Source organism: Fukomys damarensis, unplaced genomic scaffold (assembly GCF_012274545.1).
Source record: "Fukomys damarensis isolate Sample0158 unplaced genomic scaffold, DMR_v1.0_HiC HiC_scaffold_5, whole genome shotgun sequence".
NCBI classification, from domain to species: domain Eukaryota; kingdom Metazoa; phylum Chordata; class Mammalia; order Rodentia; family Bathyergidae; genus Fukomys; species Fukomys damarensis.
The window spans coordinates 5,371,737-5,385,897 of NW_022900917.1; the positions used below are offsets into that span (position 1 = coordinate 5,371,737).

General features: G+C 48.5%; 1 protein-coding gene across 2 annotated transcripts in view; it reads right to left on the bottom strand.

The window, feature by feature from the left end:
• The window catches only part of Col14a1 (collagen type XIV alpha 1 chain), a 161,684-nt gene that overhangs the window by 843 nt on the left and 146,680 nt on the right, over nt 1–14,161 (bottom strand). Inside the window, exons 46-48 of one of the 2 annotated variants that reach the window (XM_010619504.3) lie at nt 2,942–3,019; nt 1,328–1,483; nt 191–741 (exon numbers count right to left, since the gene is read on the bottom strand). In XM_010619504.3, the coding sequence (XP_010617806.1) occupies nt 710–741; nt 1,328–1,483; nt 2,942–3,019 (266 nt within the window). In that variant the 3' untranslated portion in view covers nt 191–709. Of the gene's footprint in view, nt 1–190; nt 742–1,327; nt 1,484–2,941; nt 3,020–14,161 lie in introns of those variants that run through there. The other variant, XM_010619503.3, reaches the window with a different exon arrangement.

Sequence of the window (14,161 nt, forward strand, 5' to 3'; positions counted from 1 at the left end):
CTCATGTGGGTCCTCAGAGACACAGATTTGGTCCATCAACTACAGAGGTATCCTGCTTGGGTAGAAAGCAGCAGCTGCCTGACCCAGCACACCGAGGACCCTAGCTCCTTTCCAGGTCTCACGGTTAGCAAAAGGAAGAAGGAATGACCGTTAGAGAAATGGTTAGAAAACTAGAATCGGAGCCAAGAGCTTAAATAGTATGTGCTTTATTTACAAAAGAAACCCTGAACATTCAGACGAGTTACAAAAAGAAAAACAAAATCTAAAAATCAATCTCATGTTAGAAGTCCATCCCCGGGGGAAAGGGGAAGCAGGCAACCAGGCGAGGAAGGAAAGCAGCAGGGTCAGGGGAAGAGGCTCATGTGTGCACGTGGGGACAGGATGGAGGGGAAGGCGCTGTGGAGCTGTGTTCCTACAGACCCTTCCTGGACCGGACTTGCGACAGACTCTTGGTACACAGCGGTACACCTCTCTCGGGACTGCCGCAGCCGGGCCTACTACAACTGACCGCACGATTTGGCCCTCACTCCATCGCAACTGGAGCGGGAAGAGCAAAGGGTCTGAAGGGGAAAGGCAGGGAAGCGGCTGAGGCAGGAAAGAGGAGAGCCTGTTGTTAGGGGCAGGGACTTAGGCGTGGTGCCCAGCAGGACAGATCTGTGTCCATAGCCAAATGCCCGTGCCAGGGTGCCCAGAGCGGAGGGCATCCACTTCAGTGCTGGTAATCGTTGTAAGGGATCAGATCTTAACAAGGGACGGGGGATTTGAGAGAACGGGGAGGGGAAAGGCGGACAGAGAAAAACACATCAGCAAAACATTGATCGATTTCTCTGGCAAATAAGGTTAAATTTCTCCCGAAGCAGAAAGTTTAAATTCACGGCCCCTTGTACTTCTCCTAAGCTTATCCTCGGACACCCAACATGCTCATGGGGCATGAAGTCGCCCCAAAGAATCTTGGGAACCTGCTCACTAAGGGGAGGTTCTAAGTTTTGAGGCTTCCCTAAGGGTCAGTTTTCCAGGGTGTCTTGGCCACAGCGCAGTAGGAACAGAGCGGGGCCCCCACAATGCTCAGCTGTACCCTCCAAGGGCCAGACCCGGAGGCCAAGGCTACGTGGGTCACCACTGGCAAGCAGAGAAGGCTTAGATGGGCTGAGCCTCCTCGTCAGGCCTTCGACGTAACCCCGCTTTACAGAAGAGGCCCGCAGATGGCGTCATGTAGGGAGCCGTCCAAGCTCTGCCTCCCCTCCTAACTGCTCTACTTTTCACAGCGCCCCCAACCTTGTGTAGTAAGAGTAAAATCGCCCTGAGCCCACACGAGGGTGGCACTTACCTCCCACACCATAGGCAGAACACGAGGAGGGGTCGCAATATCCAGGCTGGCCGGAAGGACCTTGCGGACCTGGCACCCCCAGGTGGCCCGGGGGACCCCGTGGTCCGGGAGAGCCGGGGGGCCCAGGGCTGCCAGGCCGACTCTCCCCTGAAGGTCCTAGGAAGCGGGAGCAAACAGAGTTGTTCTTTTACCACAGGAAGGAGAGTTTCAAGATCACCATGAAATGAAGCCATTCTCACAAGGAGCAATCTTACACACGACAGGACCATCAGCCCCTCTATTCACTGAGCTCCTTTCCTTAAACTGCGTTCACGGGCACAGAATCCTGCTGGAATCACATTCTCCTGGAAGTTGATGCTTGTAATCACATCAGGAAACTGGGAAGCAAAGCATTCTTTTCTCTGAAAACCTGTTTCTCTCTGTAGAGCTCTGGTTTTCCCACACATCTCTCGTGGATTCAGAATGTGGGCACAGGCACACACACAGGTCGCAACGTCCCAATCTAGTTAGAACGCTCATGCAAATCTGTACTGGCATAAGACTCCAGATCATTAAAATAAATTAGTCTGAGCCTAAAACATTATCCCAGAGAAAACAAATGCAGTCTGAAACTGCATCCAACATGCGAATCTAAGTTTCTTTAGTCTCTCTAAGACCGTTGAGGTTCTAGATTGAATGGAAATGAGAGCACCGGTAAGTTTTAAGTTTAAGAAGCACATGGGCTGGGATTTTGGTTTTGTATGCTCGTTGGTTTTAGTCCTGGGTTCTGACAGTGTACAGAACCTATGGAACCAGAGCTGAAGTGAGAAGTGGGGGTCTTTGATGGAACAGGGCCCCGGGACACGTTCGGTTCCCTTCAGTCAGCACCCACCCCCACCTCTCGTTCTGGGAGGCGCGTAATTAATCCAAGGTCCAATAACACAAGTATTTGCAGTCCAAATGATCCTATTACATGAGGAGAATCTCTTGCAATTATATTCCAAAATCATTATACGAGTGGAAGGACAAATCTATAAAACATTTAGTTCACTGCTAGGACTGCGGCTGTAAATGCGCAGTAACACGAGTCTGACCATTCTAGAAGCGGATTTTGTGCACGAAACTCCCACAAAGTCACTTGATAAGGAGCTCCCGGTGCCCTTCTAATTCCCAATTCTCTAGATTTCATTTCTCCCTGGGGCTGTGACAGTCCCAGCCAGTGAGCTGTAACGTGAAGCACACACCACTGTGTTCAGTCGGAGACGAGGACCTGCCTTCTCTTTCTCCTGGAGGCTGCCTGGCCCCCGACGGAGGTCACAGTCCAACACGGAGGAGAGCTGCCTCCCCGTCTGCAGGTTTGTGAATACGAAAGAAAGGCTCACTGCGTCCACCCTCCAAGTGCCAGTCCTCACCTAGCCTAACTTGGGCAACCTAAGGTGCGGACACAGATGTGCAGTCTTCAGGGCTGCGCATCGGGAGGGTCCTTTCTAACCAGCGGCCTCCCAGTAGAACGAATGGGAAATCCAGCCACTGTAGTTCGGTACCAGGCTGTAACACGGCCCTGTTCCTCCCTGTGACAGCCAGGGAATCTCAACATTCATATCTTGCAGGTTTTTGCCAGGTAGAAAGATTTACCTGTTGGTCCTGGGGGCCCTCTTGGACCTTGAGTTCCGATGCCTGGGTTTCCTTTCTCTCCCTTGAGACCAGTTAGACCTGTTTTCAAAAAAAACGAGAGAGAGAGAAAGGGAGCAAAGAAGAAAGGAAGGAGGGAAAGTAAGGAGGAGAAAAGTGGTAAGTTCGCTTTATAAATAATCTTGTACGCAGTTCTATTTTTATCAGTTTCCAAAATTCCTCTGATGAAGACTGAGGCGGCATATAAAGGTACAAGATCCCAGTAATGAATGTAACTGTACTGTCTACCTAGAATGTACCAATAAATTAAATTTTCAAAAAAGACTGAGGTGGGCTGGTTTAAGGTGATGGGGACCATAGGCTTTTCAATGAGGAATAAAGGTACGATCCCAGTAATGAATGTAACTGTACTGTCTACCTAGAATGTACCAATAAATTAAATTTTCAAAAAAGACTGAGGTGGGCTGGTTTAAGGTGATGGGGACCATAGGCTTTTCAATGAGGTCCTGACACTGGTAGCTTATGCACAATCATTGCGGAAGGCTGGTTCTGCGTGGGGCGCAGCCTGCAGTTACTGTGCAGCCAGCGCTGCTCTCCACTTGCTGACGCGAGGCGGGCTGCCTGTAGCAGGCGCCTCTGCACGCACCAGGCCCCCAGACGTGTGCAGCTGGCACTCCGTGGCCAGCACAATGAGAATCACAAGTGGACCTGTCTAACATTTTCCTTTCGGTCTACCCTGTGTTGGACCTGAAAATGGCATGAATTACAATTAGGCAGCAAACTTCTGAACAGCACGAATTTCCATTAAAACCTTGGAAGCATCAGGAAAGCTTGTGTTTCATTTGGCTCAGTCAGCCCCAGAAAAATCTCAACCTATTTAAATTTCTTCTCCACTGAGCAGACGCTTTCTGCTGAGCAATTTATGGTGCCGTTAACAAACTATACATTTCACAGGTGTGAAGGGACACCTCATCTTCCGAACTGGTTTTACCACGAGATCCTGGGAGCCAGGACCCCACCCTCCCTCCAGGCCAGCCATGTGCTCCACCGGACCGGCTGCCCTGGCTCCCCTCTGGGAAGGTCTCTGCCCTCTGCTTTTCAGGAGCAACAGGGCATTGAAAGAACAGAAAACAGAGCTGCATCTTTGCTGAATGTCAACTACTGAGAAATTATGTCCAATTGGTAAAGCCTAGCAGAGATCGTGAATGAAGATAGCCAATCTGATAGGTGATTTGATTTTGTTCAAAATTGTTTCTCAAGCATAAAAGTATCATCTCTCCAGAGTTTAAAGGCTCCTGATTTCCTCTGAGTAGCTGCCACTGATACTGCACCGCCTGGCCATTGTTCAGACCAGGAGCACCCTGGGTAAGTCTCCTCATGCTTCTTTAGTGTCGGAGGGGATCCGGTTTGCTGTAGCTACCAGAGCTCCCTGACTTGTCAATCAGTGAGCACTGGGGATCCAGCAAAAATGCCCCTTCTTGTGTTAGTTTTGGCGTTGCTGGTTTTGAGAGAACTAGAACATGATGAAATGTACAGATGACTAACAGCAAGCTGCTCCTGATTAAGGGTGGTGACTCAGGGGCCTGGCAGGACCTCCCCGTGTGGCAGGGTCATCTTGATTTTGTAGCAGCAGAAACATGGAGCTGGGGGACCTCCAGGAAAGTGCTCTTGGAACATCCCCAAAGTGTCCTGAGCTGTCCTTTGCTTCTTCATAAGAAAGCAGAGAAGACTGAGAGCAGATAGTCTGGCTGCCTTAATTTTCTAGCTGTGCAGAGAAAAATAAGTGAAATTTAATATAATCCATAACATTAGTCCAGGTAAGTGATAGAGAACTTCAGGAATATTCCAGCCCTTAAAAATGCCCTAGAAATGTCACCTGCCTCACAAACGCAAGGACCTGAGTTCAATCCCCAGTATCCAGAGAGAGAGAGAGAGAGAGAGAGAGAGAGAGAGAGAAAGAAATGCCCTAGAAAAGAAGAAAGGAAGTCTAACAGCTCAATTAGAAATTAAATGGGGATTTGACATTTTATTGCCCTTGAAGTTATTGCTATGCCAAGCTACAAACAGGCCAATGAGTTAATATTGTCCTTTGTGTACACAGGGGTACATACGAGTCTCACACTGAAGAAACACTTATGTCCATGAAAACTGAAAGAGGCTCCTAGATTTGGGGTTGAAAAAAAAAATGGCTAAAGCTTAGACATTACCAAGCTATGAAAATAGTCTGGGGCAGATTTTTTTCTGAGCTGTGTAGGTCGTGATTCAAAGTCAGGAAATCAAGAGTCCCAAGGTCACCTGTGACTGTCTCTGAGAAGTCTGAGGGCCCACGCCTGGGCATAAAGCCCTTCCTTCCGCTCGGGCCGACTTCACCACAATAAATCTCTGATTTGGTCGTGGAGATGGTGCCAGCCTCTCCATGACACCGCCGAGCTCCTTCTCTTTGACCACACCCACACACACTCAGTCCTCAAGACCCCACTCCCACCTCTCCTCAGTGGCCCAGGCTGAGCCACACTGGACTCAAGGATCGCCAGTATTTCCATGGCTATGTGGCATCTTCCATGTGACGCACAAGGACAAATATGTGTAGGGGGAACTACCAGCGACTGGTTTCTTCACTGCATGGTATCCGAGCCTCCCTGGGTACTACTTAACCCACGGGTGCTGTTTATTCCCGCATCCACCCAGCCCTCAGAGCCTACTGACAGTACGCCCCACTGATCTCTCTAGCGTCACCCCCAAGGAGAGTCTGAGAATCAGTAGGTGGCTCGGTCAACGCAGAAGACCAACTGAACAAATGAACTTCTCTCACCCGACATTCAGCCGGATACAGTAAGCGAATGTACAGCGCCTCACCTACAAATCCCTGAGGCCGGAGTTCTGTTTTAACTTCCACACACCTTCCCTATGTGAACCCTGCTCTTTTAAAAAGTCAAGCTGCTAAAAAAGGTGGGGGGTGGCTGGATTTAGCTCAGTGGTTCTGCTGCCTGCCTTGCCAGCAGAAGGACCCAAGTTCGATCCCCGGTACCAAAAAAAAAAAAGTCAAGCTGCTTGTGCAAAGAACCCAACCACAACTGCCTTTTAGAGACAGATAAAGGTGGCTCCAAGAAGTACAGGGCCCTGCATTTTTTTCATAAGCATAGTTCGCAGAAGGGATGAACCAGCTTAGCAAAAATATGAATTAGCTTTAGCTTAGAAAGAAATACCCTTAGATTTCTGTGGAGATGCCAAAAGTATTTAAGGTCATGAAAGCCACTGCCCCACCCCATCTCCCTCCTTCTTGTCATTATGTTTCTAATGCACTCTCTCTCAGAGCAGTTTCAGGTTCACACCAACACTGGGAAAGTGTACCGAGCTTCCGGTACCTACCGCCTGCACGCCCCACACAAGCAACCTCTCAGCCACCAACACCTCCCGAGAGAGGCGTGTTTGTTATATGCAATCATTCATGAGACTTTCATCAGAAGTGATGTTGCACTTACCACTAAACTAATTCTCACCCTCCAATACATTCTTATTTGGGCTCAGAATAGCAGGGATCTGTTGGTTCTGCATTCACTGTATCTCTAGTGCCAGTCACTACATTGTTGGTGTGAGTGTAAACTAGTACAACCACTATGGAAATCACCTCAAAAAAACTAAAACCAGAGGTTCCGCTGGACCCAGCTATTCCCCTTCTAGGTTTCTTCACAAGTTAAAGTCATCACATTACAATGATCCCCGCACACCCATGTTTAGAGCAGCACATTCCTAACAGCTAAATGTTGGAAGTGGCCTATATGTCATCCATAGATGAATAATGTGATATTTACACACAGTAGAGCACTGCTCTCCCACAAAGGATAAAACAGTCATCTGTCAGAAAACGGATACACCTTGAGATCATAATGTTAAGTAAAATAAACCAGATGCAGAAGCTTAAATATTGCATGGTTTTTCTTATAGGAGAACTCCGAAAATATAAATAAAGAGCAAATTGAAAGACAGATAAATGAAAACAGGGAGCTAGGTCTTTCTCAAGTGGAAAGATCAAAGGAAGAGTGATGTGAGGGAGGGGGTATAAAAAGGATTGAGACACGTTATATACATGCACCAACTGCCACGAGGGATATAATTTTCATGCACTGCAAACATGGACTATAAAAATTAAAACTAAAGAAAGAATATCTGTCAAACAAATGGATGGACGAATGAAATGCAAAGTTTGATCATAGAACCTGACGCAGCAGATCTGCAGGCTGCAGGGCATCAGCTACGCCCGCAGGTTCTGTCCCCAAGTCTGGACGGTCACGCGCTTCACGTGTATGAAGTGTTGAGTCTGGAAGAACCAAGAAGGCAGGCGCTGCTAGAGTCCCGTGAGAGCTGTGACAGAGAAGCTAAGTCACCTGTCCTTGGCCACGGAGCCACACAGCCGCAACCTCACTGCAGGCAGGTGGCACCCACCATCTACACCTCACCACCGCAGTTCTATACACAACGGGCAGCCCTGCAGGGCACCATCAAACCAGCCTGCATGTCCTCTTGGCCTCCGAGCTCAGCCTCTGCCCGTGCTCATCACATTTCTGCAGCTCCTCTGCTCATCGGCCCCCTACCCTGTGCTTTGAGTCTGAGTTGGAGTTTGTTTTCAGAGAGTTATTATCTTGCTCGCTCTGGCTGCAGGCCCTGCGTCTGGCCTTTTGTTGCCCATTTTCTGCTTCCTTTGACTCACTGGCCTCTGACTATGGAGACTTGAGACCTTCCTTGGGCCCCAGGCCCCACCAGCACCTCAGGCTGGGGTCTCTGCTGCTCCTTCAAATGAGCACACTCACGGCTCCCCAATCTCTCATCTTCCGAGCAGCTTCCAGGATTCCTGCCCAGGCCACAGGCAAGGCCTAGGGAACCGTGTCACTGCAACTGTACAGAAAACTCGAAGTCTGGGGCGCAAGAGTTCAGCTGTGTTGTATGTGTCTGTTGCCTGGGAAATGCTGGCAATGTGCTGACTGCAAGGAGAGTGTGTTCCTCCCTCACTGTACGCTCAAGTGCCCACTAGGTGCAGCATACTTAGTACCTAGCCACAGAAGGCAGGGCGACAGGACTTAGTTCAGCAAGTATCTCACACACTTTGCCCAGCTCTGCTATTTCTCCACACACAGGCTGCAGGACCAGTACCTACCTGTGATAATCCATGCTTTGGGCCTGGGTGGCCAGAGTGGAAAACACGATAGTTTGAAATGTCAATAAACCTTGCTAAAAGTCTCTTTCTAGTTACCATCCCATGTTAGCGACTGACTGGCCATCGCCTATGCCTGTATAGTTCAGGGCTTACCCAGGGAAACACAGACCCTCTAGTTTTTGCAGGCAGAGGGAATTTCACACATCGGGAGGGGATTTAGCTCAGTGGTTTTGCCGCCTCACAAGCGCAAGGTCCTGAGTCCGATCCCGGTAGCAAAGAAAAAAAAAAAAAAAGAAGTAGTAGTAGTACTGCTTGGGCCGGGGATTTAGCTCAGTGGTGTCGCCACCTGCCTCCCAAGCACAAGGACCGGAGTTTGGACCCCATTGTACAAAAAAAAAATTTACGTCTCATTCTCAGAGGGAATTTCACACAGCGACTCCATTAGGCGCGGGACAGAAGGGTGTAGGAACCAAATACAAATAGTTAACAACGGCTGGAAAGCACGGTTGCCCCCGGGGGCAAGGATGGGAATAAATGGGTGACTGGCGCTCAGAGCCCACGGAGTTCTCTTAGTGGCCAGAGTGCTGCTGTCCAAGCAGGAGCCCAGCGGGGCTGGAGCACAGCTGACTTGCAGAGGAACAGCGGGGGTGAGGAAGGAATACTCAGGCTCTTCAAACTCTCTCCACGCCTCCCTTCTCCCATGGGCGGATCCCGCTCAGGAACAAAGGAGACAAGGGTAAGCGTTAAGGGAAGGCAGGGCACCGCCTGGTCCGACAGCAGGCATGGAGACTCCAGTCAGCAACGCCGCTCTCAGCTGGGAAAGCGGAGTGGCGGTGAGAGGCCGGCGCCTGAGGGAGCCACGGACAGACTTCCAAGGTGCTGGCCCTGAGAGTCCCCTCAGGAGCAGGCGGGAGCCACCCGAGGCAGCCAGAGGGGTGTCGCAGCTCTGGCCACAGCGGGGTGGTCTTGGGCACAGAGTGGCGCGGCGAGGCCCTGGCAGCTGCAGGGAGGCGGGGCAGGAGGGCAGAAGGGCAGGCGCAGAGTCCAGGCCAAGCCAGGCCGAGCTGCAGGGCGCACAAGGCCGGGGCCTCCACGCCGCCCCGATTCTGTGCGCATGCTCCGTGCACACGTTGTCTAAGATTCCGTCCCACAGACCCGGACCCTCCTCTGCTGTCCACACAAGAGTAGGGTTAGTCAGGAGCGTGCAGGGCGCCTGGAACCGGAAGTGGGCCCAGGGCGAGGCCCGCGAGAGCCTGCACTTCCGGTTTCCCCACCAGTTTCTCTCAGACAGAAGCTCCGGCCTGGGGAGCTTTGCCCACAGACTAGATGACATGGGGAGAGACAGGGAGGAAAGGAGGCAGGAGGAGCTGGAAGACAGGAGAGGAGAGGGAAGGGGGTGCACTGGCATGACAACACGATGATCTCAAGCTGCATCCATTTCCCACAAATGATTCAAGTTTGTCCTTTATGGCAGAGTAGTACTACATTGTGTATAAATACATTATTGCTCTTTAAATGCCATTATATATCTGTAACAACGATTATTAGGATATTGTGCTATTCAAAATTAGTGGGGAAATGAGCCAGTTTCTGTGGCTTAAAAAATGTTTGCAAGCTCAATATGGCTAGTCAACCAACCAAAAATACTGAAAGTAGAGCTTGCTCTTTACTGCTCACACAACAGAAAAAGATAAGCTATCCTGTCCACCTTGGGAGAGAAGGGAACTGGGTCGGAGTACCGGGAAAAGGTCAAGAGTCTAAAACAAAGACACCACAACCAACAACCACCATAGTAAAATGAAGGACCCTTAAATAAGCACATCTCACTCCAGGGACCCCCTGGGGTTTCCCCAAACTTTCAGAGAACTTCAGAGAAGTCAGACTAGTTTGTTCACTTTGTAACTTAACCCCCAAATAAAATCTAGAACAAATGAAAATGGAAAAGATTAATGCATACATCTTCTGTTTTTGCCCACCTTTAAAAATGCATTTTGGTTTATTATCATATATTTGTATTGCTTTGAAAGTCGTAAAAAAAAAAACTCGCTGAAAACAGTTTAACATAGCTAATATAAACAGCTTTAGTTTTATCATAAAAAGTCCATGTTATATTTCTAGTGCACTTGTTTATGTTCAAGGCTTGGAAATTCCAAAATTAGCAAAGTATATTTCTTTTTCGTTGTTGCTGAGACAAAGTCTCAGTGTTCAGGCTGGGCTCAACTTATCAGTAGCTAGGATTACTGATGTGCAACACCGTGCCCAGCTATGCTTGTTTATTGGAAGAAAGAGAGAGACAAGCTAGCCAGGCACAGTGGTGCATGACTGTAATCCCAGATTTTAGGAGGCTGAGGCAGAAGGACTGCAAGTTTGGAGTCCATCCTGGACAACTCAGCAACTTATTTACTTCGTGAGAAAATAAAAAAGTTTTGGGGACTATAGTTCAATGCAAAGGTCCTTCAAAGTAAAAAAGGAAAGGAAAGTAAGAGAGTCTCTCTGTCTCTGCTTCTGTTTCTCTCTCCCCTCCTCTCCTATCATCCAGTATAATTAAATTCACCTAAAATCTCACCCAGATTTTCGGGCTAAATTACATCATGATGATGGCCTGCACTGTTAACTCGCCAGCAACTCCTAGGAGCATGATGGCTCCAGCTCTTTTCTATTCTGGTGATAGGTGAATGAGGAAAGGAATTCTAGAAGCCAGCCGAGCAGTAATCACCACCATAAATCACTTCTGACTTGCAAAGTAACGGTTGTATTTCAAGTATTAGGAGGAATAAAGGGAAAAGACGCACTAAATGTGGTCTTTGGGAAGAATGTAGCCTTGTTAGAAAGGTAGGGTTAATGGAAGTGAAGTCATTAAAGGTCAATTAAAAGCACGCTAAACGACGCATGTCACACAGTGATGAAGTGGGGATTAGTCATGCAGCAGTTTATCAAATATTCACACCGACTTTAAGTACTTTCAAGACCTACTTTTAAGACCTGCTTTAGAGACTCCTAAGGTTCTAAATTTTTTTAAACTACAGAGACCATATTAGCTTCCAAGTAAAAAAGATGTGTTTTATAAACAACAGTTATAGCTTGTAACAAGGTCATCTTCTACTAATTACAGAGAGTGAAGACATCGCTTGATCTAATTTAAACTTGTCACTGAACTTTGTGTATCCTTCTTGGTGTTTGTTTGGAGAATAGTTTCATTCTGAGTATAATAATCTCAGAAACAGAAACATAAAAGACATTAATATTCTACAAAAACATTTTTCCTCTATGTCCTACTCTTTTTGAGGTGTTCAAACCTGCATTTTAAAACAAAGACACAGGGTTTTTCTTCCCAAGTCCCCTCATTCTTCAGGGTCCTAGAAGTCACATGACAGACGGGTCACCATAGTGGACAAAAACATCACTCTGCTGGCACTGCCAGGCAGACACCTGGATTTGGTTTAGAGGATGTGTTAGTTGAAATATATACTCACAAGTTCCTTGCTACACCTCCCCTTGAAACACACAGCCCAGCTCCCCTGTACTTGCATGCAGGCTTTGCCTATTGACTTACTTCTGACAGACAGAGAATGGTAAAAGGAAAATCCTATACTTTTGATACTAGGTCCAAAAAGGCACTGTGAAGTGCTTCTTGTTCTCTCTCCCTCAGATCACTGCTCTGAGGAAAGCAGCCATGGTGCTGTGGGGACCTTTGCCTATCCCAGAGAGTTCCAGGTGAGGGAGAGCGCCCTTCCACGGTAACCAGTCAGGGCTGGAGATTCCTGCCCACAGCCCATAAACCGCCATCTTGGAAGCCAGTCCTCCAGCTCAGTCAAGCCCAGCCGTGGCTGACTGCAGCCTAGAATAACAGCTCACTCCAACACTGGCCAAAGTACCCAACTAAATACACTCCTGGCCCACAACACCGAGACCACATACGTGTGTTACTTTAAGCCACTACAGTGATACCTCGGTTGTCGAACAGCTCCAATCGTGAACTTTCTATTGCTCAAACAGCAAAGTTCAAAAGGTTCTGCTCAGTGTTCGTAACTTTGCTCAATAGTCGTACTGAAAATCTAACTCGAAAAAGTCTGTACAGGCTCAGAGTGAGTCATGAGTCACCTCTCGACACAGACCCAAAGGGGTGACACTTCAGTCTAAGTGCTACTCACCAGACAACACACAGTGCTGTGTTGGTGCATGAAAACGTGCTTCACTATGCTTTCTTTGCATAAAATATCGTAACCATGGCTCCAAGAACATTAGTGATGCCATCAGTAAAGCTAAGATGATAACTGTGAGATTAAAACTGTGAGCACCACAATAAAGAATGAAATCATTGCAAAATTTGTTGAAGTCCTGGAAAATGGAAATATGAGTTTGTAAGTGTAAGTTCTGGGCCTCAGAACCAAGTATTTGGTTTTTCCATTATTTCTTATGGGAAAAATATGTTCAGTTCTCAATTTTTCGATGTTCATACCTGAATTTGGAATGAACTGAGTCTGACAACCGTATGTTGTAAGGTAATTTGTTACACAGTGACAGATCATGAATACATGGAGTTTCTATAGCCTTGCTCAATGTGAAAAGCTACTCTGTAATGGGGGAAAAAAACCCCACAAGATAAAAGATGATGCAAAGAGAAAAAAAGCTAGAGCATCCAAAACCAGTGCCGTAGAGGATCAGACATTAGGAAAACACAATCCGTGCTCTCTGACAAAACCTTCCGAGAAAGGTCTATGCCAAGTTGCACTTCCCCAGGTGAGCACTGGGTAAGAAAAGGGAAAATTCTACATTTACCTCCCAAAAAATGCACAGAGCAAATGTAGGTTATCCGACAGCCAACAGCAAATGGAAATGCGAGCTCTCACACACGCTGTCTTTAATCAAGGCGACCCGTCCCGCGGAGATGGTTTCCCCTACCGCAAGCCAGGATGCACCGGCATTAAGAAGTTGCACAGAAAGGATCCTCCCCGAAGCAGCAGCCTGGCTCAGAGCTGCCAGGCTTTCATTCCATTTCTCCCCAAAGTTTCCTGCCAGGTTGATCTTTGGATCCCATGAGCTCTGGAACACAGGAGTACTGAACACAAGGACCCTCCTCTCTCAGCCTTCTATCTGTATGGAACTCAGCTGTCTCCCTAGTGAAACGAGCTTGTCACCAGGATTGGGGACACGGGCTACGGGTTGCAAGGCAGCTCCGGACTCCTTCTGTTTGCTTTGGGGGGGGGTTCTCTGTCATCCCACTGGGGCCCCTTCTGTGTGTGACCGCGGACTGGTTGTCTTAGGAGACCTCGCTGTGACAAGAGGGCATGCACAGTGACATGGGTCTGCAGGGACCTCCTGAGGGAGACGTTGTGGGACGTTTACCTCACTCTCCACATCGAGTTCAAATCCCGAAGCCCCCAGAGTTCCGGCTGCGCTTGCCCCGCACTCCCCCTGTGCTCTCCCTGGTTCTTTCAGTCCAGGCCGGGCCTGGCAGGGCAGTGCTGCTCCCAGGGACAGACACCCTGAGGCTCGGGGGGGGGGGAATGGGATGGTCACAGGGCGTTGTTTACACAAGTGCTTCTGGGAACAAACGATTTGACTCTGAAATGCTTTCCATTTTCTATTACACCAGAGGACTGTCTACTTGCCTGGTCAGTATTTTTGTTTAAGTGTGAAGAGAAGTTACATTTATTACCTATGGATTTCTTTTTGGAGCAGTAGAAGCAGCATCATACACAGTTGCTATGAAGAGGGGACAAAATGCGAGTGTGGGTTGAAAATGGCTGCTTTCAGGCCAAGCGTAATGGTGCACGCCTGTAATCCCAGCACTCAGAAGGCTGAGGCAGGAGGATCGCTGTGAGTTTGAGACCAGCCTGGGCTACATAGTGAGTTCCAGGTCAGTCTCAACTACATAGTGAGACCCTGTCTCCAAAAAAAACAAGGCTGCTTTCAAACCTTCAGCCCTTTCTCTTTGTCGGACTCTGCAGGGCGCTGCCTCTCCTGGGCCTGGGCCTCCGCCCGCTCGGCATCCGATGTGCCAGATTCTGCTGAGCTCAGGCTTCTCATCCAGGCTCCCAGAGCAGCCTGCGTTTGTCACAGCACTGATT